Consider the following 24,558-nt stretch of genomic DNA (forward strand, 5'->3'; position numbering starts at 1 on the left):
CCTCATTAAGCCTCTTTGTGTGGTGATTCTTCCCTCCTTGCTTTTCAGGAGCTCAGTGATGTGGAAACTGATCCATCCAGGGCAGAAGCAGGCAGGATTTCTGATTCAGCAAACTTTATTCCCTCATTTAGATCTCAGTGGTAAGGAAATCTCAAAGGCTGTGTCTGCCACTGTCATTTCAAGTTACACAAACATACCACAACCAAATATGCTTAAAAAACCCAGATCTGCAGTCTCTGTGGGTCTTACATTTAGTGACCTTAGGAAAGCTTAAACTCAGTATGAACCTATGATTTCAAACTAGCCTTAGTTGGTTAAAATGTCCTTTGGAAGCTGGCCAAGAGGAGGCCAGGATATGTCTATAAGACTGGCTGTTTGGGAAGGAAATAGATAATAAAATATAGTTATTTTGGTGCAAACAACTTAGGGAAAAAATAAAATGTTTACCTGGGGAACTTCAGAGTAACAATTTATATATTAAGGGAAGTCCTTTGGCTAGTCCATGGCTATCACTTGATGGAACAACAAAATAGAAAGAATAATCTGTTTTCATTCACTGGCTCGAGCCTGGCCTTTGCTTTGCAAAGTCTGGGGTGTGGGTCCCCAGTGGATGTTTACTCTGTACAAGCCTCCCTTTCTAAGAACTTCCAGAGGAGCCAAGGACTTTGTGAGTTTGGAGATCAGATTCCTTTTCCTCCCCTATCATCCCATCAAAACAGTGATGTGGCAAATAGGGTGATAGTTTGGGGTATGAGGTAAAACTCTGGAGCCTGATAAATTGATGTCCGAAGTCTTCTCTGCACTTCCATGTGGGTAAACTGTTGGGGTAAAATCTTTTAGAAGACCTCTTCAGGTGCTCAGAGCTTCTCTCTTTTCTCTCCCACTCTCCTGGGGGTGGATGTGGGCTCTAATCATACTCAAATTCACCTCCAGGTAAAAATAGGGATATTTTCTGTCCTCTGTATTTAGAGTTTAATGTAATATGTCCATAATACCTCATAACTTGAGCTGTGGGGAGTGGTTTCTTTGCTCTGTGCTGTCAGTGGGCTCATCCATGTGGTGCTTTAGAGCTGGGGGTTTGCAGGGAGAAGAGCAGGAGGAGGGGGAAGATGAAGCTGTTTATTTCAGCACTTCTTACCACATATTCTTGCACTGAGCACCTTGGCAACCCACTGAGCATCACGTTCTCCTCACATGGCTGTACTCCAGCTGGGGGACTCGTTCTGCTTAAACTTGCAGATCATCATTTAAAGAAATGTTAAAAAGGAAGGTGTGAGTTGGTGTGAGTTTGCTCGGGAGCTGCTGGCACCGGCTGCTGAATAACGAGTTCCCATCATCGCCGAGCTCTCCTTTTGGCACCGCTGCTGGGGACAATTTCCACATGCAGAAAAAAGGGGCAGGAGAGCAGCCGGGCTGGAGCGAGCTCCACACGGGTGCGTTGGTACAACACTGATGGGGATCGCTGAAAAACGCTCCCTTTTCCCAGCCAGGCTGAGGCTGTGAAAGGCAAGAGCTGCTCATGGGGTGCTTCCCCCGCCTGTCCTGGCCCAAGGGCCGCGGTCCGAGCTGGGATGTGCCGAGGAGCTGTGCTGGGGGAGCCCTGCGGCGGGCGGGGCGGTGCTGACAGCGCTGGCCCTGTGTGCCAAGGCCCGGCTCTCAATCGGGGCCGATAAGGGAGCTCTGACAGCCCCGGGGCGAGCAGCAGAGCTCAGCCTGCCCAGCACAGCAATACCATAGTAGGAAGCAGCCACCGGCAGCTCAGCCCGATGCGTTAATGCACGCTCCACCATCCTATAGAGCTGCCGGACCACGGAATTCGACCCTCGTATTTTTAAACCTCACGCTGTTGCGTTTGAAGGGCCTCAGATGTGTCACCTCATTTGGATAAGGCTGTTTGCCAGCAGGGTGCTGCTATCAGGGGCTGGAGGATAAGAGGCATTACATTTAATGTAAAACACATTCCTAAGTTGTCTCTTACTCCAAACAAAATGTGGTGTTTGGGCTTTGGAGCAGAGCATTACAGGATACTTGGAAATTCCAGCTTTTGCCCTGGGAGTGCTTTAGCCTTGCCCAGCAGCAGCCTTGTGAGCTCGTGGCAGGGAGTGAGCCCAAACTACCAAGCAGGATGCTCGTGGTGTGGTTTGGAGCAAACATATTTAGCTCATCTTCCTTTTGCCTATGGAAAAGGAAGAGATCAGGAGCTACTTTAGGCTGGGGCAATTTAGAAAACAGAAAAGGACAAAAAAAATAATAAAGATGTAGTTGGGAAAGAATTGTTTATTTTACGTTTCTCAGAGGGATTTTACAAACAATGGAGCATTTTAAAAAAACTGAGTGATCAAAGTACTTGACAGTGTCCCTTAAACACACACACAAGCCCCTGGACAGAGGAAATCACACCAGCGAGGAGGTCAATACTGCCGAGGAGAGCAGCTGCATCTGCATAGTTCTAGGAGGAAAGATTGCAATGGTGGTGTTGGTGCTAAAAAGTGACATCTTGGCATTAAAGTAAGAGCGCGCTGCAGTGCCCACGCACGGACCTGCAGGAAACAAAGTGCATCAAATAACACGCCGAGTACGTATTGTAGAATAAATTTATTTACCTGATACAAATGAAACTAGGTGTGATGCTCCTTACTGTCAGCATGTCAATAGACAATTGATCTTATTTACAACTTCTAAAGGTCACACATGCAGCTGTGGGAACTGGCTACGTTGTTGTTGCTTTTTAGATAAATGCATCACGATATTTTGTATTGCACCAACATCTGTCTTACTGCCTTAGATTTAAATAAGTTACATTACAGTGCAAAAGAGGTTGATTTGCACAGATGATAAAAAAATCCAACGTTATGAAGTGGAGGCTTACGGTTTAACATTCATCTGTAATCGTTTCCATGGATTTATAAATAGGAGAGCATTGTACAGAAGCTGTTGAAGTAGGATGTTTGGATGATACAATACAGAGAGAGATCCGTCTACAACCCAAGGCATGCATTATCTGATATTGTACATTGTATAAACTGGCATTTTACATACAGGAATATGGAAATTGGCTGACAGCTCCGCAATTCTTGTTCAAGGATAACCAAACTCTTCTCCATGCAGCACAGAAACCCAACTTCTCTGGAGAGAGTTCCAACTTGGTAAGCTATATTGCACGTTTGTACATCTGTATCATGAAGTCCTAATGGTACCACACATTTCTTCCACAGAGAACACAATGAGTTTTGTTTTTAGGGAAAGCAAAGAATCTTTACACGATACATGCAGAAGTTTTGGTAGATGTGTTGCTAAAAACACATGCACGCAACAAAACAACCTTACATTTCTGCAAAATTGTTTAGGAAGCGATTACTCCAGTATTGCTGAAAAGGAAAGAAAGAAAAGGCACCAGTTAATGAAAGGATGAATGCTAAGTATCATTATACAAGCAAGACTAAGATCAACAGTGACAGAAGAAAGAATGTTAAGTTTGGTAACTGGCTGCTCTGTCATTGAAGGGACACTCTCAGGTTACTTTGTTCTGGAAGCTCAGAATCCTCTGGATTAAGGCTCAGCTCTGTTGATTATCAGCAGAGCCAGCACTTCCTACTCAAGACTGCGGTGAAAAACAAGACACATTTAATTAGCTTTTGCCTTTCTCTGCCTGACCAGTGGCAACAGACAATTCTCACTTCTTTGGAATTTTTACTTTCAAGTTTCGTACTACGCGCTTGTTACTTTTCAGTCGAGGCATTATGGCAAGTTTGGTCCCAAAGTGACCTAACAATGTCCCTTTTCCAAGTCAGGCAGCTTGTTCTGGGAAGCAGTAGGAAAGCTTTGAAGAAGTCATTAAACTACACGGATTAATGTGTAGGCAAAGGGTAGAGTACAACGTCCTAAAGCTCCTGCTGTACTTCACCCCTACCACAGCATAAGGTCAGCCTCGTGTCTGGAGAGACTGCTCTGAGTCCCTACAGCTCCAGGGAAGCTCTTCCAAACACTGCTTCAACACTAAAATTTGGGCTCTCCTGCTAAGATTTGAAAATGCATATTAATGCAATTAAGGATGTAATTAGCAGAGATTAGGGAAACAGTTAATGGTTAGAAGTGCAAAAAAGTAAACAAGACAGGTGCAAGAGACAGACGACTCTGTATCGGTTTTACCTCCCTTCATCTGAGCAAATTCAGCCCCCTTGGGCTGTGTACCATGAACTCTGGGCTCGAGCTGTGTCTCGGGCCGGCACTGCTGTACTGCATTCTATCATCAGAGTAAAAACTCAGTTTCGTACCAGGAACCTCCCCAACAGCCTCTCTACCAACACAAGCCTCGGAGCACATTGACAGACCGCTAGAAATGTTTTTCTGCAGCCTCTTTCATACTCATTTATTTGCAATAACATTTTGGGAAACCAAGTATGAACTATTTTTATTGCTCGGATGCCAGCAAGAAAGAGCAGCTCGTTGTGTAGCTCAGCACTCTGGATTGCTCACACGTGAAAGCAGAGAGAGCCCAAGGCACTGCAAAGACAAAAGCTCCTGTCTAAAAATTCAATGCGTGACTGCAGCTGCCTGAGCATCCTCCTTGCTACAAAACACAGGATTCAGGAGGAGCTGCTCTCATTCCAAAACCCAGTGGGTTCCCAGCACAAGCCAATATCCTTCCTGGTGTTCCCAGCATAAGGCAGCATCAATCACATGATTGATCCTGGTCTTACACACCCCTCTCACAGTAGAGAATAAGCAGTGATGTGTGAGGGCACCAAGGAATCCAGAAAATAGCAGAGATGAAAAAGCTTGGTGAAATGGGAGCAAAGAGAAACAAAAAATGTGAAGTTATTCTGTAAGAATGGAGTGGGACATCAAGCCTGGGGAATTCTGAGTTAGTCCTGCTTGAACAAGGGCTGCTGTTTGTGCGTTCTCTGAACTAACATGGTTCAATAGGAGTTGCCTTCTTCAACCCCAGCACTGGGGAGGTTGGAGAGGAAGTATTTGGGACCAAACAAATGAGTTTTGACTTTGAGATGTTGGCGAATGAGTCTGCCCTGAAAAGGCCTCCCTTCCTGGCTTCCCCAGCTGAAAAGACCGAGGCCAAAAGATGACAGGATCTATACAGCTAAGGATAAACACTTTAGTTCAGACATTTCCTGCAGAAATTACAAACTTTGCAGTGGAGTTCTGTACTTTCTGTGACAGAAAAGCCCTCAGCTCCTTAGGCTCCTCCTGCAGCCTCCCCCAGCCTGCTCAGCTGCCAGGGCTGCAGCCCAGACCCAGCACTCCAGCTCCAGGGTCACAAGGATGTGATTCCAGGGCAGGATGCTTCACCACCCAGGAGGGAAGCTCATGGTAGGTCTGAACATTTGGCCAATCCCAACCAGCTAAAGGTGGGATTTACAGCACTTGGAAAACAGAAGTCCTGAAAGCACAGCACAGCTGCCATCCAACCCAGGATCTGCAATCTTGGGGAATGCTGAGTCTCCGTTTCTGCAGGGAAACGTGGACAAGAGAGAAATAGAAGAAAAACAGGGCAGGTGAAGATTGCTTGGGCTCTGTAGGAGCACCTTGTAAAACCTGTTTCTCTAAGCTCAGGAGCCTCTAGGGATGGATCCCAAAATCTCCATTTGCCCACCACTCATCCAGATTTCAAGGCAAAGTCCAAGGAACATAAGGCCCTACCCCAAGTGCCTCTGAGACAGTGGCATGAACAAGGCTCCCTGATCTCTAGGAAATCCATGAGAAGAAACAAGATTCATCTTCAACACTGACAGATCCAACAGAGAAGGTGTTGAATTCTGAATTCTACTTACTGACAGTCATTTTCCCCTTCAGGTTCTTCAAAGAGGGGGGAAAGGGGTGTATAGCAGGATTATTTGGCATAAAAGACAGGACTAGGATTGTACAAGAAGCAGAATTATTCACGGTGGCAGCCAGACATGTGGCTTTAAAAAGGCCACCACATGGTGCTCTGAGGTTCAGCAGAACCCGTGTTCAAGGACTCAGTGGCACTCCTGCCCTGGAAATGTCTGTCAACAGCAGTGGGAGCACACAGAACTAAGCTGCTAATTTGTTTCCAGCAAGTAACACACTGGTACACACTTTGATCTCAAGGAGTCCTACATCATAGGAACTATTATTTTTTGTTCCAAGGAACAGGGATGAGTTTCAGGCTGTTCATTTGTTATTGATACAGCAAAAGGCCAGTGCAGGCCAGTGGTTTTGTGGAATGCAAAACCTCAGTTTAGATCTTCCACACTAAAAAAGGGCATTTGAGGGGATTTGAGTGCTCACAGTTTGGCAACACACCTGCTACAACATCAGGTCAGCTCCTCTGAGCCACTTCAGCATCGACTGAAGTCAAAGTCTCTATAAACAAAGCATGACAATGCAGTGGAATTTCTGATAGAGCCTCTGTGTTCTGAGGGAGCACCTCTCCACTTGAGAGCTTAAACCTAGAGAATTATGTGTGCTCACTGGATTCCAGCTGGCACCAAGAGAACATAGCCTGGAACTATCCTTCCCCTCTAAGAGGGATCACAAAGCTGAATTTGGTTACTAAAGCAGATTAAGCCAGCACAAGATAACAGCATCTGCTGCTCCACAGACACAGTGACCCCAGGGCAAGTTTCAAAGACTGCCCTGTTAAGCTGAGACTGTTCTTTTGCCTTCTCAGATGGCAAGTAACAAATAATGAGCTGGTTTTGCCAAGAGCAGCACCTGCCCTTCGAGCACTCCAGGGAGCAGGGAAGGGTGCTCAGCTCTGAGGGGCAGCCCCTGTTTCAGAGCAGGGAAAAGCTTTGGAGTAAAGCAGCACCTGACCATGAGTACCAGAGAGTTTTGGACACTAAACATTCACGGTAACAGCTGTCAGGGTCTTAAGTTACAGATTTGTCTGATTTTATCTCAAACTTAAGACCAAAAGCTGTAAGACCTTGGGGCACTAAGGCTCCCAGGTGCTATAAAACAAGACCCTAAAATACACTAAACCAAAAGCAAGTGCTTTGCCTTTGGAATCGGTAATTTGAGCTTCAGACCACAAAACAAGAGTCTAAAGTGGTGATAATAATGTAGCACAGCAGAGTTTGACAAAACACAGCATGGGAATGAAGGAAATTACTATTTATTCTTCAACATGTATACAGCATATGCTATTTTACAGCAAGTCACCACTGGCAGGGTGAAATGGAAGAAAAATACTCACTTTAGTCGATGAAAGTTGGAAGGCATTGGAGAAAAACACCACAGTTAGGACTGTTAATGACTTACACATTGTTGATACAGGACTGATTTTGAAAACATGCTTTAACATTTACCGTAATAATGAAGGTGGTTAGTGCCACATTAAAATAAAAATAGTTCTATACAATATGTTCAATTTGGTCATGTGCTATTTACAGATTTTACAAAAAACACACACGAGCTTGTTACTTCAAGTCAGGCTAACAACAGGCCAGCAGAGTAACTCCATGTATACAACTGAGCATTAGTGCCCTAAGTGTAGGAAATCCAATTTCTAGCTATGCAGTGCAAGTTATTTCTTCAGGTCTCATTGCAAATTTTGATCTTAAAGGGGGAAAAAAAAAAAGAAAGAAAAAGAAAGGCTCTGACGTGTAAAAAAGGTATTAAACCCCAACTTAAACCCTCTTTTGAATTGAAACAGATTGTGTGTGTTAAAAAGGCTTTAGATTTAAGGAGACAGAAGTAGCCCTCCCTATCCCTGCATAATGGGCAACACTGGCAAAGTAAGGTCTGTTACAATAAAATACAATAGACAAATAAATAATCCTTAAAAAAAACCCAACCCTATGTGTGTGGAGAGTATGGAAGAACCCCAGCAGGCTGCACCTGGAATGGTAACTTCTGCACGAGCGAGATCAGGCATACCTCATACAGAAAGTGGTGTAAACAAGGACAGTCAAGAACCGAGAGTGAGGGAAGAGGGGACCGAGAAGAAATCCTGACCCAGGGAGCAGGACTCTCTACCCAGTGCAGAAAGTTCTGCTTGTGAACAAAACCTGACTTTATGACAAATTAAGTTTGGATGATCATGCAGAAGACAAACAGGTACATGCTTTTTTAGTTTTAGACAACACACATTCATTCCCTAAAATCTGCTGCCAATTTAGTTTGATAGTGTCCGCTGGCTCAAAAAAAATTTACTTTTTTTTTACATGATGAATAGACTATTGAACAGAACACTGTACATGCTTTTCATCTACAAAAAAATATTTGCATAAAATAGTGTTAGTTCTCTGTACATGTCAATGGACACTTTAACTGTGTATAAAAGAGGAATATATTGCCCCCACTGAAGTCAGAAAAAGCAAAAAACCAAAATCTAGATTATGAAACCTCCATCACCGGCAAATATGTTCATGTGAAAATTCAGCAGAAATAGACAGTTGCTCTAAACAATAAAAAAATTAAGTTAAACTTTTTTTTTTTTCTCCTTTGAATGTAAAACTCGTCACCATGTCAGTCAAGACCAGAACATATCACTAAAGTTAGTGTCTGTGCTGTAAAGCCAGATAACCAGGGGCATAGTAATGAACACAAACGGCCAGGAAACTCCTTCGGTGCATGCTGACAGAGCACAGGGTTTGGTGGCAGGCCGCACACTATCATCTTTACCAGGTTCCAGGTAGTTACGGGCCACATATTTAAGTGTTTCATCCAGCAGAATGACAGGGAGGGAGATTTTCAATACCATCAGCCACTGCGTCACGTTCAGAGGTGTGATCTGGAAGATAATCTGAAAGAAAAGCCAGGAGTTACCAAGCTCCCCCTCCAGCCCTGGCCTCGAGCCCCACACAAGGTTTTGCTCAGTCTGGAAGTTCAGGGGTGGGGGCAAGGCACGAGCACTTACTGGCAGTGGTTCCACATAAAGGATAAGGAAGTGGAGGGACATGGACAAGCAAATGGCCCCCACCAGCCAGATGTTCTCCCACGGAGGCATCCTCATCAGGGACTGGTTTTCTGACAGGCTGCAACAGAAACACAACTCATGTGTGACTCTAACACCAACAGGAAGCTCTGAGAGCCACAAAGCAGCCTGGCACAGCACGGGGATCCCAGGCAGGAAACAGTCCAGGACACGGTCTGGATGCTGCAACTTCAAACTGGCCTGGAAATCTGCTTAGCAAAGCAGTCTCCATCAGCCTCAAGTCTATCCTTGAAAGTCTCGAGTGTTCTGCTCATTCCTGACCTAATCTATTCTTCTCACTATGACCCCAAAATCCTCTCCATGGAGGGAAAGGGAAGTGTGGACATGGCAGCCTAAGAGAGAAAGAATCCCCAAGTCTACCAGGGCCCCAAGTGCACCCACTTCTGCTGGAGCTTACTGAAAGACAGAGAGGGTCAAGAATTTGTACCTTCTTAATGCTGGCTCTTGATTCCATCTGCATTTAGGCTGTGCTGGAGAAGAGGCTGGGATCCAGAGCAGCAGATGTAGAGCAGTATATTTATGTAGGACTACCTCAGTGCACTTTATTTCAAGTTTATTTGTTTTTAAATTAACTGACCTCTAAGCTATTTGAAGAAAAATACCCTTGACATTGTGCTATTTAGTGGTTTCCATTTATAATCTAATATTAATTGGCTAAACCCACGCTCCCTTAGGGCAGGAAAAAACTATTTTCCATATCTTCAGCATTCTTATTTTAGTTCTCCTTGATATCACTTTATACCAACATAGTAGGGCTAATCTGATTGATTAAGCTTAGATTAAAAATAATGGAAAATATTTCAGTTGCTTGTGCTTAGTAAAATACCAGAGTGAATTGTCAGACTTAAAAATACACCTTATGATAAGAGATCTCCAATGTTATCTAAGAGTCAGTTTGTTTGCACTACCAGAACTCGGAAGGGAAACGTGACTCACTCTTCATTAGCTGAGCTGTTCACCAAGGATCAAATTGCACAAAAAAGCAGGATTTTGGATAAGCTCTGCAAAGGTTTGGCTTTCCTGTTGGGACGTACGAACCTGTTGAGAGCATTGCACATCTCTATGGTGACGAGCACAGAGAGAGCCATTGTCATCGGGTACGGGGACTCGAACACCACGCAGTCCACCCCGTAGAAGTCTGGATTGTCCTCCTTGCACTGCAGAAAATGGCTCTGCAACACAACAGAATCAACTCACTTCCACGGCTTCTTAACTTTTCAATGGTAAAATAGGCAACTAGGAAAAAAGTTCTTACTATGACTCCAAAAACCAGTGCTTACAAACTTTTGTATGCTTTAGGAAAATCCTCTTTAGGCTTTCACTTACAATTTGTCCTTCAAATTGTCAGAAGCTCAGGTATCCCACCTCTGAGCTTTGCTATCAAGGCTAATTAATCCTGATCAAGTTTTACAGGAACAAGTCTGAAAATGTTTAATTATATAAATTCCCCTAACCTACTGGGTTTGTACAGTCAATTCAAGAATGAAAGCAGAAGGATCTTCCCCTCTCCCCCCAAAGATATTAAACTGAGCAAATACCAGCTGATAAAAGGAAACTTTTGGACCACCATCAGCAGCAATAAACCACCAAGCAGCAGCACCCACTGTGGCAGCACCAACGTAACCTGCAAGAAAACAAAGAGCTTTTCTCAGCGCTGTGAACTGTACGCAAGACAAGACATCACTTGCCACAATTGAACTTTGGCCTCGAGACTTCCAGTACTGAAAAAAAAATAGGTAATTCATGTTTTAGTTTATTTAAGCAAAAAAAAAACCCCAAAAAACCACCAGTACTTACATCCAATAGCCAGGTAACGGAAGAAGAGCCACCCACTGATCAGGGGCTCTTTGGGGTTGCGCGGTGGCTTATTCATGATGTCGAGATCAGGAGGGTTAAAGCCCAGGGCGGTGGCAGGGAGACCATCTGTCACAAGATTTACCCACAGCAGCTGAACAGGAATTAGAGCTTCAGGAAAACCCAGGGCAGCAGTCAAGAAGATACTACAAAGAAAGCCACCAGTTAAAAGCTCATTCTTCAATGTCAGTAATGTTTAAGCCTAAACCTGCAGCAGTGCTGCTGTTCTCTCTCTTACCCACTTAAGATCACAAGCTGATATTCACAATCAGAAAACTAAACACATATCCAGGAGCGAAGACTAACCACTGGCATGCAAGCTTTGAAGCATTGTCTTCTGATAACTTCAAAAATTGACATGAGGGTTGTTTTTTCTCCAGTCTACTTGTCTGTATAGTTAAATATATACATGGATAAAGGCTTGCAAACCACTTTCTAAAAGACACATTTTGGCTCAAATAACAAAACTTCATTTCCCTAGATTACTGCTAGTCCCTGCAGAAGTTCATTGAGCCTTTAACTTTCCAAGCCTGTGTAAATAAATACAACAGAAATAGGGGCTGCAGCGAGAGCCATATAAAGGACAGCCTTAAAGCTGACAAGAAACAAGGCAAGACAATTGCTGTGCTTTATCCCACTCTGGGAAATGTCTGCTTTGATGTAAGGACTGTGAGGAGATCCATCTTTACATTTTGTCACCTGCAATGCATTCTGTGGTGCTGGGTCACCACCGCTCCTCCCAGAGGAACACCAGACGTGTTCCTGGAACCTGAGGTTAAACAAACATCTCTGCCTGGGACAATGTTATCTGAAATTCCCAGATCTCCTACTGTTCGATTAAGGTTTTGGTTTTCCTTCTCTAAAGAATTATTCCAATCACAGAAATAATTGAAGAGCATTACCTACTGAGCTAAAGTATTCTAGAAAACACAACGTGCAACTTTTGTGGCAAGCTACAATTCTTCACTAAAGACAGGCCAGAAACAGAGATCCATTACCTGGAGAACCTCCTCCTGTGGTTTTTAGTGAGAAATACTGGAAGACTCCATCACCACTACTCTAGCTCTAAGAAAAAATAAATTTAAACCTACCAAACAACTTCCCCAACATTGGAGGAGATCAGGTATCGGATGAACTGTTTCATGTTGTTATAAATTGCACGTCCTTCTTCCACAGCAGCCACAATTGTGGAGAAATTGTCATCTGCTAGAACCATTTCAGAAGCAGTTTTGGCCACTGCAGTACCAGAACCCATGGCAATCCCAATTTCTGCTTTCTTCAGTGCAGGGGCATCATTGACACCATCCCCAGTCTAAAATGAGAATTCAGGGTTGGAAATGAATCAGTAAATAAGGTGGGCATTAACATACAGATCCAGAAAGGAATTTTGCACTGGGTGTGATTTTGAATCCTTAGAACTCACTAAGTGCGAGGAAACAGGGAAACAAATATTTTCCACAATGGGGAATTATTCTGAGAAGGCCTAATTAAGTTTTAAACATCCTTTGACTTTCTAACCAAGTTCACTTACCATGGCTGTGATCTCATCGAAAGACTGAAGAAACTCCACGATTTTGGATTTGTGGGAAGGCTCTACCCGGGCAAAGCAGCGGGCATGGTGACAGGCATCTCTCTGAGCAGCCAGGGACAGCTCATCAAACTCCCTGCCCGTGAAGGCTTTGGTGGACACATCCTCATCCTCCACAAAGATCCCGATGCGGCGGCAAATGGCCACGGCCGTGCCCTTGTTGTCACCAGTGATCATAATGACCCTGATGCCAGCCTGTCTGCACAGCTTTATGGATGATGCTACTTCAATCCTCGGGGGATCCAGCATTCCCACGCAGCCCACAAATGTCAGGTTGGTCTGAAACAAGATACAGAGAGTTTTAGTGCAAGATCCTGCAGATTTCTCCTATGGCAGCAGTGAAATAATTTTTTTCCCTGCATGTTACATCTGTGTTGTGACATTTGGGATCATTCCTTGTCCTGCCTTACCAAATTTTGCTTCAAATGCACTGATTTTATCAGTTAAAATGTGCTCTACTTGCCAGCCTTGAAAATTCAACCTGCAAGCATTGAGTCTTTCATTTTTATCATCAGTGCCAGGAGCAGAGAGAGCACAAGCCAAAAACTCATGCAACTGTCATTACCTTCCTCCTAAATACCAGATACAGATTTCATTGGAAAATTACAGAGCAGCTAAGATGATAATCATGGACTGAGCCCTTGCAGCTGACAGCACAGAGGCAGGGAAGTGGACCTGACTCCCAGAGCAGGTATGTTCCATCACAAAATCCCCAAAAAGGTCTTGCAGTTGAGCAATGCCAAACTGAAAAACCATGAAAGCTGAAACCACAATGCAATTTTTGGACTGTTTAACTGATGTTTTCTTGTGCTTTTAGCCAAGTAACAGCAACCTGTCTACCTGCCATCAACAGTTTATTCTAAAACACAGTCTCTTCTTAGACTGAGCATTCCCTTCATGAAGTGGGGAACTGTTGTGTCAGACATCAAAAATACCCAGAAAGAAAATTCTCAGATCTACCTACCTCAAGAAAGAAAATTCTCAGATCTAACTACCTCAAGGAATAATCAAACATAAGAAGGCACCATTCTCCAGTTTGGGAGAGGCAGAAGTGCTACTGATCTTACCTCATAGTTAATGAAATTTGAGGAGTCCTCCAGATTCATTTCCTCTTTTTTGGGAGGATTGTCATGGGTTGCCAGAGCCAAGCAACGCAATGTGTCTCTGCCAGTTCCCCATTCCCTAATGACAGACATTATTTTCTGCTTAATTCCTGAGGTTAAAGGTATTTTAGCATTTCCAACACGGACATGTGTACATCTGTCAATCACACCTTCAGGAGCACCCTGCAGAGGCAAAAAAAAAAGAAGTCATTTAGCTTAATAAATCTTTTCCCATTACAACATTTGCTTCAATTACCAAGTCCTTCCTCCCACTCAAAGCTGTTGTTAGTTGCACCATAATTTTTAAGTATGGTGCTACTTTGCAGCCATTCCACCACCTCACTCTGCAGTGAGGGACTGACCTTAACAAACATCTTGCTCATGGACGTGCGGCTTGGTTTGTTCGGAGTACAATAGACAGACATCGACTTCCTGTCTCTTGAGAATTCCAGAGTGAATTCTTTCTTCATGAGTTGTTTTATCACCTTATTAAAACAAGAACCATAAAATGCATTTAGGTGATACACACTACAGAGGTGTCTCCCCAAACAAAGCCAGTAAAAGGGGACTCACCGAGTTGCAGGCGTTGGCACGTTCAATTCTAGAAAGTCCCTTCAGGTCTGTGTCAAACACATTCATTTTCTCAACCAGACATGTAAGAGCCGTCTCTGTGGCTTCACCAACCTTTTCATAAACTCCCTTAGCCTTGAGTTAACACAAAGCAAACAAAAGCACAGGAGTTTAAACCTCACCTGGAATCTACCAGAGACAAAAGCTCAAGTGTCACCCCAAAAAAAAAAAAAAAAAAAGTTTTACAAGATTTAATGTAAAAACATTTTAAAAGAGCAACTTTGAGGAGTTTGATTTGTAGAAATTTGAAGCCTTTACCCTCAAGAGCAAGCAACCATAAGGCAGCAAGGCAAAGCAAGAAAGCAGCATCAGGATAACTCCAAATTACAGATTACACCTGCTGCTGGATTTAGTTCTCAGCGTTCAACAAGTAATTCTCAGAATTAATACTTCAGAGGGCCTGAATACTCTCCCCCCTTGACTAGGAGGGGATTTACCACTGAAAGGTATTACACAGACAGATGAAAACGTTTATCCTCAATCCCACACTCTCCTCTGTTCCAGGATACAAACTTACTTCATTGTAATCCAAAGAGGAATCATTGCAGAGTGCACAGATTGTTGCAAGTTCCACAAGACCATCATACTGGCTACATTTAATGAGTTTGTCATCTTTATGCCTTTCCAGAGGAAGAAAAGGGGGAGACTGAAGTTAGTTATTTAGTATTAGCATCTCATATTTTCTTTATTCTCTTTACTGCATTTCCATTTAGTGCAATGCTCATTAGTTATGGGCTTCGAACTACAGAAGTTGTTGGGAAGAGCAGGATTGATAAAGGGGAGCTCTGAAGTTTGGATCAGAATCATGAATGGAATGAGATCATTGATGCCATCACTGTGACAAAACCTCACTTCCTGCACTGACAGTCACCCAGCAGCCTGCAGAAGGGCTCGGTGATGAGGCACAGGAAGGCCCTGTTTGAACATGTGCAGGGCTCAGAGGGCAGATCCAAGCAGGAGAGGGATATTGCTGGACACCTGAGGAGCTCAGTTCCTTCCTGCTGCATTTTCTGCAGCTTTACTGCAATGCATGAAGTGCATGCACTGGGCTGGCAATTAAAGCAGATTTTCCTCTTTACTTTTCTCACAGTTGACATGTATTATATGTGAGCCTCCTAAAGCCACGGGAAGTGAAGTCATTTCAGGAGACTAACTCCACTAGAAAAGACATAACCCTTCCCAGCAGTGATACACACTTAATGACCAATAAATATCTCAAGGCTTCAGAGAGGGGGAAGGTACATTTTCCTGAAGTAAAGCAACATTTTGACATCTCAAGAAAGAAACAACTTCTCTGCTTTCACACTTAAAAACAGTGAATTGATTCCTTTTCTGGAACATTCCCATATTTCTACAGCAAGCACAAAAGAACCAAGACAGTGTTCAATACCATTATTTTCCCCCCTAAGCAAAATTAGCAAGGCAGAGCTAATATATAACATCTTTTATTAAAGCTCTGAAGGAGGAGAAAAAAAAAAGGTCTGGTGGTGGAAAGATGTGGATCATTACTCTGTAAGAATTCACAACACAGACAATGACATGTCCCATTATGTAAGCTTTTGTTCAGTTGTGGTACTGCAAACAAATTCCAGCGTTGTGTAACACAGACGAGAACAAGATGAATCTTAAGGAAACAAGGAGGTTTTTAATGTTTCATTTGGAATATAATCCTACAGCCATAAGCTGTGGCTTTGAAGTCCAGCTCTCAGGCTGTCACCTCATCTATCCCACCCAAAACTTCCTGTTTTCACCTGTTGTGAACTCAAAAGAACATCAGCATATTGGATATTTCAATATCCATAACTTGTTATACCAGGGTGTGTTTTTTATAACCCTTGTTTTTGTGCTCCTTATCAACAGTTTCTGAAGAACAAATGCAGAATCTAAGGTGCTGGGATCAGTTCTGGATAAAGGAATTTTTTTTTTCCTTACACCTTCAGGTTTTTCAAGATGAACTCATTTGAAGGTCAGATGCAATTTGCCAGATTTTGCTGCAGGTCTTAATTATTATTGGCTTTGTGCTCTCAGTTTGCAGTAAGCCTGAGTGTGCTGAGACATGGCAAAACTACTCCAAACTTTGACAATCTCCCAATATCCCTGGAAAATAAATCAGTATGAAATTTGGGAGGCTTTTAGTAAGAAATTTTTGTGATTTGTATTCTGAATAAATCTTAGGGGAGAGTTAGGTATCATAAATTTTAACAGTAAGTGAAAAATTACTGATTTAGTGCAAAAACACATAACGATTATGAAATTGAATAGGCTGAGGAAGCCAACAGTGTCCGAAGTACCAAGTAAGACCTGTCAGAAATGGTTCATATCAGGAGCAGGCCCTGCTCTGATGCACTGCAATGGATTAATGGCCTCTCAACCCCCCCAAACTTCATTTTCAGTGAGAGTTTGCAATCCAAGGTGAAGTCAGCCACCTTACCTAAAATCCCTCCAAAGCCACTGCTTTAAAAGCTGTCCATAAATGAAGGAAATAAACCAGCTCTAAGGGTTGGAGTTGAGCTGAATTTCCCTATGCTCCAGTAAGAGCCTTCCTGAGGCAATTTCCCTCTCTTGGAATCCTCTGTGTACCCAAATGCAGTGAGTTTAACACGCTTGTTCACATTCCCTCAACTTGAAGCAAGCGAAAACAGCACATTAACAAACATTGTTGTCTGTCTCATTACTCCCACATCTGTCACCCCACTCTATTTTATTATTTTGTTTATCTGGAGCTCTTGTGAGCCCAGCTAAAGTGCAATAGCTGGGAGTTTTGCAAGGTCTGGAGTCACCTTGTCTAAGCAAATGCTGCCTCCTGAAATGAAAGCATAAGCTTTTGACAGCAATTAGCTTTGAAACAAAAAAGAGAACTGGGGAATTAAGATTTCCTGCTGCTGGGAACACCAGGGTCTTAACAGCTATGGAAATTAAACAGAGAATCGCTACTGAGATGGGCAAGATTGCAGGAATCAGAGGCACACGAGTGAAACTGCACAAGGCTGAGATGTTTACAACAACCGAAATTAAATTCTACTTCATCCACAGCAGAATTCTACTCTGAAAGTAAAACTGCATTGATAAGATTATAAAACACATGGAGGACTGACCAAGTAAAAGGAGCTGTAACAATTCAGTAAAAAGAGGCTTTTCTTCAAGAAGTAGAGTCCTAAAAATTCCTGAAGTTTTCAGGATGAACCTCTTACCTCACTTAGTAGAGACTTGCATCTGATAAAGTAAACCAAACCTCATTCCTTTCCTAAAGGACTGGGTTTAACAGCAGCTCAAATAGCAAAGGCTGAGACAAACACACACCAACTCAAGTACAGATGCACCAATAAACTACTGAGGGCCAGGAATTTACAGTCACTTTAAGGGGTAACTCCAACACATTCAGAAGATGCCTCAGAAAAACAACTTCCCAGTTCTCTGAGGCAGGGAAATTGGAAATACTGAGCTCACAAATTAGCAAATGCTCACCTCTTCAGATTTACCCAGTTTTTAAATAAATAAAGTAAACTTAGAAGCACTGAGATATTGAAATCTTACTGGACTGAGATTAGCTAAAATAAATCCTCTCTACCCCTAATTAGTTTTTAGATTATCAAGGGAACATTGCAATACTGGAGACTCTATTCAATTTTATGGAAGTTTACTTTTCTACAATTTATCTTTGTTTTCTTGTTAATTACTTTTTCCCCAGCCCTTGAGTGTGCATTCTCACTGGCTGACCTTTCATTTATTAACAATCAGTACTGAATATTACATGTATCCCTCTTCTAGACTAAAGTAACAGTGAAAGCATAAACAGACAAATATTTAACTTGAACAGAACACTTACACTTCTCCCATGGGAGCATATGTTGAACCAGTTACAGTAAATTCATTCAGAGAGCAGCTGTCTCCTTCTACTCTGTCCAGGATAAACATCTGAAATTAGAGAGTTAGAAGTGTTACTATCTTTGAACAATAATTAATGCAAGAGATTTAAACAGGCCTTAAGCAAGCAGGTACAAGAGGCAAGTTCAGTCTGAATAAACAAAGCAAACAAGACCTGATTCTGTGCACTTCGATCCCACATATGTTTGAACAGGTCCATACACTGAAGCACAAAGTAGAGGGAACAGCCCTTCTGCCTACAGATCTCTTTGGAAAACAGCTGAAAACCACAGGAACCGTGTACACTGCAGCTGGGAAGACCATTGACACACCACCTGACAATCCTCACCAGATCCAACCTCTTCCTAAGCTTCACACCTGTAAATTAACTCTCATGCAACACAAATAATGAATTAATTCTCTGCTTTGAAACACCCAAAAGCAGCTCAGCTGGACACTGTCAGCTTGGACACTGACAATTTCTCCCAAAATCAAAATAAAAGCATCTACAAATAGGAGAAGCTGAGATCTAAGAGGTGAGGTTTTAGCAAGAGCCAGACTATGGACAGTTTCTCTTAATACCAGCCTCAAGTGAAAGTGTTTCCTGTCCTGGCTTCCAGTTACAATCACTTTATCACATGGCACACTGGGAGTTTAAACCAACCAGCCAACTCAAGTGCTCTTCTATCACTGGTGAAATGATATTTCCAAATTCAAACTCCAATCTGAAGGATGCAGTTGTACCTCTAAGATCTGCAACTCAGTCTTCCTTTTGTTTCCTTTCTAGGAGAGCTGCAGGCAGAATCACATCTGAGAGGATGGAGATAAAAAACCACAGTGCCTGAAGCTGTCTTACCCTCATGGCTTGTTGGAGTATGACTGGAGAAGATAATTTCTCACTAATTGATGGTGTATCCTAATGAAACTTCTGATCCACTGTTAGCACAGGCCATTTTGTCACATCACAACGAAGGCAAATAAAAAAAACTCCTTCTTACAGGTATTAGAATTTTGCTACATTTTTGCAAACTGCAATTCATGTTCTTTTGCAGTTGTCAGAGCTTAACAAGCAACTAGGTTGTGCTGGACAAGATCTAAAACATTTAGCCCTCTAAATAAGGAGCAGAGCATTTTGAGCTTTTAAATAAACACAACTTAAATGATGAGTTAACCAGGAAACCTCCTGCTTTTGGCATCTGCAGGATGAAAAAATCCCTGCAAAGACTAGGGCAGTTATGCAACTCTACTGCAAGTAACCTCCTCTGGAATACTGATGAGCAGCTGCTTTGTGTCTCTTAGGTATAAATACTACGATACTTAAGGAAGTAGAACAAGTCAACCAACAATTAGGAAGAAAAAGCCATCAATCACATGAGAACAAAGTGCTTAGGGCTTACAAACTTTCACCACTGGTGTGCAGTGCTCAACATGCACACATTTGGAATTCTAACCCAATGTAATGAGGCTCTGGACATTTCATGTTGGAGCTGCTGTGCCACTGAACATCTGAAGTTATTAAACAGGAGAATTCAGTGTTTTCTCCATTAAATCCCTACACAGAAGCACAAATTGGCAACTGAACATGCATTATGTTAAGTGACCAGCCATGAAAGTCCCAAATTAGCCAATATTAGACAGAGTATTGAGGGGAAGGGAAGAGAGGCACAGAGCTCATGCTTACCTAAAAATACACCAGCATTGAAGATGACTCTGGCAATGCTGGTGACAAGGTCAACTGCACCTCACACTGCCAGATTAGTCAGTGTTGCACACTGAAAACACTGCAGTGATCCCCATCAGACCAGCAAAGCCACTGAAGGGAACACAACCAAATAAAGGTTGAGCCACTCAGGAGCAAAAACACCTTTGGCTACCAAAGTTACTGCAGTAAATCTCCTTTTCTCAGTTTCTCCACCACTGTCTTTCTCAACTGAAGAGGCAAGTGTTTGACACTTACACACAGCCTGTTCTACAGTGTAACTTCCTAAAAAAAGGCATAAATCACACCCAAGAGTTACCAGTAACCTGAAAAGCTCACAGACAAGTCAATGGAAAGCTGCTTACAAACAGCTTTCTCCCCCATAAGTGTGGGTACAGCTACTTTTGGCCATGACTAAATAAGGAAAGAGACAAAAGCCTTCGAGACGACACAGTGGGAAAACAGAATTCGAAGTGGAGGCTTATCTTAGGAAAATAAAGCAGGATTTTGATGATATGAGAACCAAAAGAGCCAGGATCAGGAGAATTTGAGCAGTGCTGACTGCTGGAGAGAAGAAGAGGAGCAGCAGAGGCAGCTGGTGGGACATACCCTGCACACAGACATCTGGTTCGTGGTCAGCGTCCCCGTCTTGTCCGAACAGATCACAGAGGTGCAGCCCAGGGTCTCCACAGAGGGGAGGCTCCTCACGATGGCATTCTTCTTGGCCATCCTGCGTGTCCCCAGCGCCAGGCAGGTGGTGATGACGGCGGGGAGGCCCTCGGGGATGGCGGCCACGGCCAGGGCCACGGCGATTTTGAAGTAGTAGATGGCGCCGCGGATCCAGGAGCCGCCGTGCACGGGGTCGTTGAAGTGGCCGATGTTGATGATCCACACGGCGATGCAGATCAGGGAGATGACTTTGGACAGCTGCTCCCCAAACTCATCCAGCTTCTGCTGCAGGGGGGTTCTCTCCTGCTCGGTCGCCACCATCTCGTCACGGATCTTCCCAATTTCAGTGTTTACCCCTGTTGCAATAACCACCCCCATGGCCTTACCAGCAGCAATGTTTGTACCCTGAGGTAAAAGAGGAGACAGGAAAAACTTGGAGTCAATCTACAAACAGGTTCTGTGGTATTTTGTTTGGTATTAATTTAACAAAAAAAACAAAACAAAACAAAACACCACAAAAACCCCTCAAACCAAACCACCTCACACAAGTTCAGACTGTGCTTCAGCCAGGATATGGAAAAGGGTAAAAAGAAAAAGGATGACACTGCCTGTGTCTGTAAGGGAACACTCCAGGGTGGAATTTCTGCTCCCAGAACAGGCTGCAAACGAGTCAGTATTGATCTCTCACAAGCACCACAGCCAAACCCAGCTGCTGAGCAAGCAGTATGTATTTCAACTGGAATACTCGATGTGTTTTACCTCTCTTTTTTTTAATTAGGGCTCTATTTTGTTAGATTTAATGTTACTTACTATGAGTAATAGATGTGTTCTCTGGGGCTGCCTGTGTGAACATATTTAACATGGAAAGGAACAGTAAAATTGTTTGCCTGCCAGCAAAAAGTTATTTGCTTATCTGAAAAATATTTAATCCTTCCTTCAAATAAATTTGAACAAACTGTTTCTTTCCTATACAGAAAAAGACAGTTCTCAATTTTAGGTACACAACAACACAATTTGTGTGGGCTCTTATCATGCTGAAGAACTATTTAGAAAATTACTGCAGAAACACCAGAAGTGTGTGTGCTCCACCCTCCAAGACTTCCTTGTGAAGGACAAAAATAATTTTCCTCACAGAGACAGGTTTCATCCAGCTTCCCCTGAGGATAGCTTTTATTAAAAACTAATTGTAATTTTTAATGCATTTAGTTCAATGTGTATGGAGACACACATAGAGATGTATACAGAGAACACAGCAAAGTCAGGCAGTTTTTGGGGGAAGACCTTAAGTTTTGCACATTTTTATCAGCTTTGGTGTTATTTTGTAAATGTTTTGAAAACCTCAAAACAAATTACTTACAGAAAAGAGCATGTTCTTCTTGTCTTGATTCACAGCACGAGGATCAGGCACAGGGTCTGTGTGCTTAATAACAGACACAGATTCACCTAAAATAAAGATGATAGTCTTAAGAAGAGATTTTGTATCTGAAATACTGAGTGAATCAAAAAGTTATAATCTTCAGCACCGAATTTTTAAGATGTCAAAATTCTTTCCTCAAATGATCTTTATTTAATTGCTTAAGTGAAACAGGAAATATTTCAGTTGGTCAAGAAAACCGAATGTCTGGCTTTTAGCAAAAATTCTGCATCAGTTTCTACAAGCATATCACAGAGGTATAGCAAGGTTCCTCTTCTTTAAAAGCAGATGTTCATTACTACACCAGATTTCACAAGGTGGTGCTCTCAGCTTCAGGCACTGAGCTACACTGTGTAAGCTCCAGAGAGCCAAAGCTTCCTCCTTCTAAAAGGATTTTGTTGAGCAGCATCTCAGTCCTATTTTATCAGACAGGAGACTTAAGCATCAACTTGTCTGAAAACAGCAAAGGCTTCCTTTAAAATAAGAATTCTGTCACTTAAATACAGTACAAGGAATAGTCCCTTTTTACAGAATTCTGATGGGATATTTCTACTTATTCCAACAGCTTTACGGGCACGGAGCACATCAGTTTTCCTACGCTAAATATAAGTAAAGCTTGATCAGTCTCATGCTATGCAGGATCTGTGGTGAGAAACTCTGGAGCCTGTTTCAAGACAGATTCAAGGATGAAAATTAATCTTCCTATGAATACTTTACTGTTTTAAAATTCAGAGCTAGTTAACATTAATTTATGCTACCAAAACAGGCATACAGATCTCCATGTTCCAGCTGAAAGAAAACTGTTGTAGCATGCTTGGTTGATTCCCAGCTTCTTTCCTATATTCAGAAGTGCTGCTACTTTGTTTTGTTTTCAACAAATCTGAAAAGGGCTCTAAAAATAGCTCCTGCATTTGAAGACTGGTACCAGAAAATACACGAATGTGTGTGCACAGAATTTGAGCAAATAAGGCTTGAGTGCACTGAGTCTTTAGCGGCAGCAGCTAAAAAGCTGCCAGCATTGCAAAAGTTGTTCTCTCCTGGTGCAGAAGACATTTATAAGATTTACATACTTTCATATTGGAGTGGTGACACGATGTTCAAACCTAGAAGACTCCATGAACTAGAACAGAAATCCTTTTTTTTTTTCTTAATTTTGATTTCCCACAAATTGTCTGTTGGGGGAAGGGGAAGACCAAAAAAGCATTACAAGATTTAGTAAGAATGTTCATCCCACTAAAGGGAAAACAAAGCCAATGATGAAGCAACACATTCAGCCACTCCAGAAGTTACCAGATCAGAAATTTACTGCACTTGAATGCAGAGAACTTCAATAGCTGCAGGCTTGTTTCTAATGGATCACTGCAAACAAATGGTGAAAAGGCACTTTCAATTATGCACATAATTACATTAAAGTCACAGAAACTGTACCTGTGAGAATTGACTGGTCTACCCTTAGAGTTGTAGATTTGATAGAAGTAATTCTTATATCAGCAGGAACCTTGTCTCCAACTACAAAGAAATGACAAAAAGTCAGAATTTTGCTGTTTGAGAGATTACTGACCAAGTGTCCCTTACCTCCATCAGCCAGAAAAATGACTTTCCAGTAACTACACAGATTACTGAGATCACCAGCAGCTTATTGCTGCTTTTGTGACTTCCAATATTCCCATTTTCTGAGCATCCAATATAGTTTGGCAATTTAGACTTGCCCCTACCTAACCTCCAAGAAAGAAGCTGTAAATCACTGGATTGTTTTTCTAACCACATGGCCACTTGAAAGCAAAGGGAAAACATTCTCAAGAGCAAGATATCAATTTCAGAAGACATATTTATAAACAGTCAAAACCCGTAGCTAAGGTGAAACAAGTTTCCTTTTCAGAACAACTGGTCCTGAGGAGTCTTTTTTGTTGTTTTCTCTATGCCCAAAGTGAGTCCTCTGCTCTCCAAAGATCACATTATCCACATCTATTTATTTAGAAAACTAAGAGTTGTATTTTCCTTTTCTTTGGCACCAATTGTGAGAATAACGTGCTTCTGCAAATATGCTCTTGTAATGTTATACTTTGAATTCTGCCAGATGTTTCAGAGTTGGAAGTTAACCTCAGATCACACAGTAGCTTTATTTTCCAGTAATGCTGCTCTATTAAATAACCACAATCCATGTCCCAGTTACAATTTTCACAGATCTCTGTTGTGTTTATCCCATCATGCACATTTCTACTTCGCAAAAAACACTGAAGAAAAAAAAAATAATAATAAAACAAACAACCCACAAACAACAAAACATCCACTAACAAGTGTTTGAGACGCCAAGGCAGCAGATGATAAAAGTTAACACCACGCTCCTAAGCATGGCAGAGTGATAAATCCAGTTGTCAGCTGAGCTCCAACATCCCTAACATCCCAATATTAATTCTTCTCCCTTCCTACTTCCTCTCACCCAGCTTTTCCTAGTTTTTAAGAAAAAAACTAAAGCTCTACCATTTTGTGCCTACTGCAAATAAATGGCTTAATGTAAATTTATTCGCTAAAGTTTATTAATGAGGCACATTTTTGATTCACAGGGAGGGGTTCTACATTCTGTATGTCAATATTGCTAATTAACACATGATTGAACACTCCTAATGTAGTTTAACACTGTGAGCATTCAAGTGTCAGCTATATTATTATAAAATAATGCAAAGAAATAAAGGGAGAATAACTAACTAAAAGACAGCTGATCTTTCAGTAGGTGGAATCTGTGTCCCTGCAGTGAAATTAAAATAAGCTGCAATTCCTACAGGAACTGCTTATGCAATCAGCAGCAATAATTCA

General features: G+C 42.3%; 1 protein-coding gene across 2 annotated transcripts in view; it reads right to left on the minus strand.

The window, feature by feature from the left end:
* Positions 1-2,259: 2,259 nt before the first annotated feature.
* Positions 2,260-24,558, minus strand: part of ATP2A2 (ATPase sarcoplasmic/endoplasmic reticulum Ca2+ transporting 2) — a 44,354-nt gene continuing 22,055 nt past the window's right edge. Inside the window, exons 6-21 of one of the 2 annotated variants that reach the window (XM_014253765.2) lie at positions 23,173-23,253; positions 21,688-21,773; positions 20,271-20,735; positions 17,925-18,013; positions 14,616-14,718; positions 14,042-14,173; positions 13,831-13,953; positions 13,433-13,651; positions 12,309-12,644; positions 11,869-12,089; positions 10,721-10,923; positions 10,462-10,547; positions 9,962-10,095; positions 8,846-8,963; positions 8,611-8,731; positions 2,260-3,368 (exon numbers count right to left, since the gene is read on the minus strand). In XM_014253765.2, the coding sequence (XP_014109240.1) occupies positions 3,355-3,368; positions 8,611-8,731; positions 8,846-8,963; positions 9,962-10,095; positions 10,462-10,547; positions 10,721-10,923; positions 11,869-12,089; positions 12,309-12,644; positions 13,433-13,651; positions 13,831-13,953; positions 14,042-14,173; positions 14,616-14,718; positions 17,925-18,013; positions 20,271-20,735; positions 21,688-21,773; positions 23,173-23,253 (2,531 nt within the window). In that variant the 3' untranslated portion in view covers positions 2,260-3,354. Of the gene's footprint in view, positions 3,369-7,083; positions 8,732-8,845; positions 8,964-9,961; positions 10,096-10,461; positions 10,548-10,720; positions 10,924-11,868; positions 12,090-12,308; positions 12,645-13,432; positions 13,652-13,830; positions 13,954-14,041; positions 14,174-14,615; positions 14,719-17,924; positions 18,014-20,270; positions 20,736-21,687; positions 21,774-23,172; positions 23,254-24,558 lie in introns of those variants that run through there. The other variant, XM_005524259.3, reaches the window with a different exon arrangement.

This window comes from Pseudopodoces humilis, chromosome 20, assembly GCF_049639895.1.
Source record: "Pseudopodoces humilis isolate 2021_Gansu_Grassland_sample_001 chromosome 20, ASM4963989v1, whole genome shotgun sequence".
NCBI lineage: Eukaryota > Metazoa > Chordata > Aves > Passeriformes > Paridae > Pseudopodoces > Pseudopodoces humilis.